Raw genomic sequence first — 3,827 nt, 5'->3', positions numbered from 1 at the left:
TTATCCTGCCCTCCGACCTAGTAGAGAAAATCACGAACTGTTCTGCCATACCCCGACAACATCCGCCTCCTCGTTTCCCACTCCACCTTTGTCACCTGGCTGGCGCGCCCGTCCCGGAATACTCCACCCGACAGGGAAGGCACTTCCAGCGAAATGGCTCTCCGGAACCAGAAACGCTGACGCCCCAATCCTGGCCAGAGGTTGCATCCACGGCAAAGGAATGGGAAAAGGTCTGGACCTCCATTCAAAAACGGTCAACCCTCCCAAAACACCGCACATTACGCTGGCGAATTCTCGTAGAGCGTGTAATTACAAACTCGACATTCCCTGGTCATGACCCGAAATGTACCCGCTGTAACGCTCCGAGGGACACCATCCGCCACACCTTCTTCGAATGTCCCGAACTCACGTCAGTGTGGCATTGGACGGAAAGGTGTATCAACACCATCTCAGGCCCCCTAAACACTCAGGTGCTGAGCCCCAGGAACCTCGTACTTGGCGACCTACCAGAAGCCCCGAGGACAGTAAGACACGCGGCTCAAAGCGTCTTCGATTCGGTGTTATGGCAAATCCATCGGGACCGAATCGCCTACCATTTCGAATGCACTCGAGCATCACCCGAGACAATCCTCGTCCGTGCCAAAATGGACATCGAGGAGGCTATCGGAGGTGAACTGATAAAGGCACGTAAAAGACGAGAGATGGAGTTATTCCGAAGAAGATGGTGCAGTCAGGGAGCGGTAATAGAAAGTTCGGATAGAGCAAGACTAAAACTGGAGTAACGAAGCAACCCTTCCTCTCTCCCAATCCGCTCTTTCCCTCCTCCCCTCCTCCCCTCCTCTTTACTTCATACCTTTCACCAAATACCCGATCACTATATACATCTAATTTACCCTTTATTCCCCCCTTTCTTATTTCATTGTAACCATTAAACTCTTTTTTTGATCAATCAATGGAAACTTTTATTTAATTTCCATATATTACATGAAGTTAATGTCAATGGACGTAACATAACGAGATATAGGTCCTTGATCGATAGACTTTCAATCGATATGCGTGTATCGTAGTTGTCGTGAATAGCATGTACGTGAAACCGATGTAATCTTTTGTACTTTTTGTAGGGGCGATTTTTTTCAATAATGAAGACTCAATTTCTGAACAAGTGGACAGCAGTCACAAACTAAGAGTAAGTGCTGGTGGGGGAAGTGGGATTCGAACCCACGCCGTTCTCGTCGGCATACCAGGGATAGTCCACTACACTAACCCTCCCCCTTCCCAATCTCTTATTTTTATTATTAAGGAATCCGCACAGCTCTCCACGAAATCTCCCTTTGCCTATAACATCAAGTGTTGTGAGGAGAATTGGCACAATATGGAATTATGGCGCAGTAGGAGGAAAGGAGGCTTGGTTTTGGTGGCTTATTTTTCTTTTACACTTCTTTAAGTCCTTGGGATGGTTTTATTAGTATATTTATTAGCTTACGGTTACGGTTAACATATTTTTCCTTGATTACCTCATTATATTTTTATTATCTTGTTTACATTTATGTTTGTGGTACGTTATCTTTAGTATAAAAGGGAAACATCTTTGTTTACAATAAAAGGGTGCTATTTTTGTTTTGTGATAGAACCGGATTACTTTACAATCCACTTTGTGTCGTTTATTAGCCTTCTGAAGTGTTTACGGAAGGACAATCAAGAGCTTAGGGATAGCTAGAGGATTGTCAGGATAGACCTTATTAGTCTATTATTCGACGCAACACAAGAAATAGGCGAGATGGCCGAGCGGTCTAAGGCGTCACGTTAAGGCCGTGATCTCTTCGGAGGCGTGGGTTCGAATCCCACTCTCGTCAATTTTTTTAAACCACTTTAAAAATTTTACAAATTTTCATTTCTTATTCACCATCTTCCCAAGTCTATTACAATTCTTATATTAATTTTAATGCGTTATGAGATATGCGATTTGAATATGTTATAAATATTGGTACAATAATATACTTGAATTGAAAAAGCAAATCAAAAATTATTTTGAGATATTCTATTTTGTTTACTGAAAGGGTAGTGGGGTAAGTTTTATCAAGTCTAAGTTTACAAAGTATTATGAAGAAATATTAAAGCAAGATAGAATCTGATTTCACGGGGAACAAATACATTATTTCTATGCTGGTCGTGTTTTTGAATGTCCTAGATGATCTTGAATGATCTAGGATCTAATGCTCTAATCTCTGAAGCCGTAGGGCTTGTAACGCTAAGGAGAGCAAGTATTTCAATATATTTCGATCAATCAGGGAGGTTATATTTTTATTTTTATTTACTATAGTTGAAATGAATAGAGATAGAGATATGCTTATGAAAGATTAAAATTGCATAATCATATAGAGAGATAGATGTGATAGATGCTGTATATAGCCGTAGTTGTTGTGTAAACTGCTAGTAGGCATCGGTATATTTTTTTTATCGAGTCTTAATTGTTTAAGAAGACTCTAAAATACAATAGTTACATTATTGAAAGTAATAGGAAAGGAAAGTTAAATATTAAGGTGGTATTTTAGTTTGGGATAAATTGATTATAACAATTTTCAACTCAAATAGGTAAATCTCAGCTAGCACAGGATATCAGAAAATGTAGTGAGATGAAAAAGGATAAGCAGTAGGGGCTGCTGCGTCAATCCAGTTCTAGAACCGCTCTAGTATCTCCTTCTTTAACCGTACCCTATTGGCACCACCTGTTTCGAAACTGTTCGATTTGTTGCTTTTTTCGGGCTCTTATTAGTTCGGCTCCTATAGCCTCCTCAATATCCAGTTTGGCCCGGTTGATAGTTTCGGGTGAGGCTCGGGTGCTCTCGAAATGGAAGGCAATGCGATCCCGATGGATTTGCCACAGTACCGAGTCGAAGATAATTTGAGCCACGTGCTTTGCTGTTCGTGAGGATTCATATAGGTCTCCTACTATGAGGTTGCGAGCACTTAGCTCCTGAGAATTCTGGAGGCCTGTGATGGTGATGATACACCTCTCTGCCCACTGTCACACTGGTGTAAGTTCAGACGTTCGAAAAAAGTATGGTGAATTGTATCCCTCGAAGCGTTACAGCGGGTACACTTTGGATCGTGACCAGGGAATGTAGAGTTAGTGATAACTCTTTCTACAAGAATCCGCCAGCGTAGCGCACGGTGTTTTGGGAGGGTGGGTCGTTTGCGGACGGAAGTCCAGATTTTCTTCCAATCCTCGTGTGTAGATCCAGCCTCTGGCCAGGATTGAGGAACCAATATGTTCGGCTCTAGAGAGCCGTTGCGCCGGAAGTGCCGTCCTTGTCGGGTGGAGTATTCTACGACAGGCCTGCCGGCCAGGTGGCAGTGATAAAGTGGGAAACGGGGGTGAGGGTGTTGTTGCGGTATATCAGTACACTCCGTGACCTTTGCAACTAAGCTCGGGGTAAGTTGAGGTAACGGAGCTCCCATCCAAGAGAACGGCTGCAGTATCGGCGGTGGCACGCGTTCCTTAGCTTTTCAGTAGGGAGCGCAGAGTATCTACGCTCCATTTCCGATTGCCTTCCAATATTCCTGTCAAATAAAGCCTGATTATGGAGCGATCTGCACTCGATTTGTCCTCCCCAGCGTACAAAAGTTAGTGTCTCATTGAGGAGGTATGGCGGTGTTGGGGGTTTTGGCTCCTCCATCTGTCCGCCCTCGTCTGTGATTAACGGGCACTTGTAGAGAGGTAGGGACAAGGCCTCGGTCGCAGTCCAGTTTGGTGATGCTACTGGGCTACCTCCGAGCATACGCCTCATTGGAGCCAGCCGGATGGCTCTCCTCACCTCTTCTTCGCA

General features: G+C 44.0%; 1 protein-coding gene and 2 non-coding genes across 3 annotated transcripts; 1 reads left to right on the top strand and 2 right to left on the bottom strand.

Moving 5' to 3' along the window:
- Positions 1–1,197: 1,197 nt before the first annotated feature.
- Positions 1,198–1,270, bottom strand: VTP21DRAFT_t221. The gene has a single exon. It is a non-coding gene; the product is annotated as a tRNA-Ser (tRNA).
- Positions 1,271–1,771: 501 nt separating this feature from the next.
- VTP21DRAFT_t222 lies at positions 1,772–1,853 on the top strand. Its single transcript has one exon. It is a non-coding gene; the product is annotated as a tRNA-Leu (tRNA).
- An 860-nt stretch (positions 1,854–2,713) lies between these two features.
- On the bottom strand, positions 2,714–3,788 carry VTP21DRAFT_5564 (uncharacterized protein; the record flags this gene model as incomplete). The annotated part of the gene is made up of 3 exons (XM_069396099.1): positions 2,714–2,991; positions 3,090–3,503; positions 3,533–3,788. 3 exons carry the CDS (start codon positions 3,786–3,788, stop codon positions 2,714–2,716), a joined length of 948 nt encoding a protein of 315 aa, XP_069248132.1.
- Positions 3,789–3,827: the final 39 nt, after the last annotated feature.

Source organism: Calcarisporiella thermophila, assembly GCF_041956535.1.
Source record: "Calcarisporiella thermophila strain CBS 279.70 unplaced genomic scaffold VTP21scaffold_22, whole genome shotgun sequence".
Taxonomy (NCBI): Eukaryota; Fungi; Calcarisporiellomycota; class Calcarisporiellomycetes; order Calcarisporiellales; family Calcarisporiellaceae; genus Calcarisporiella; species Calcarisporiella thermophila.
This window is presented reverse-complemented; position numbering and strand designations above follow the sequence as displayed.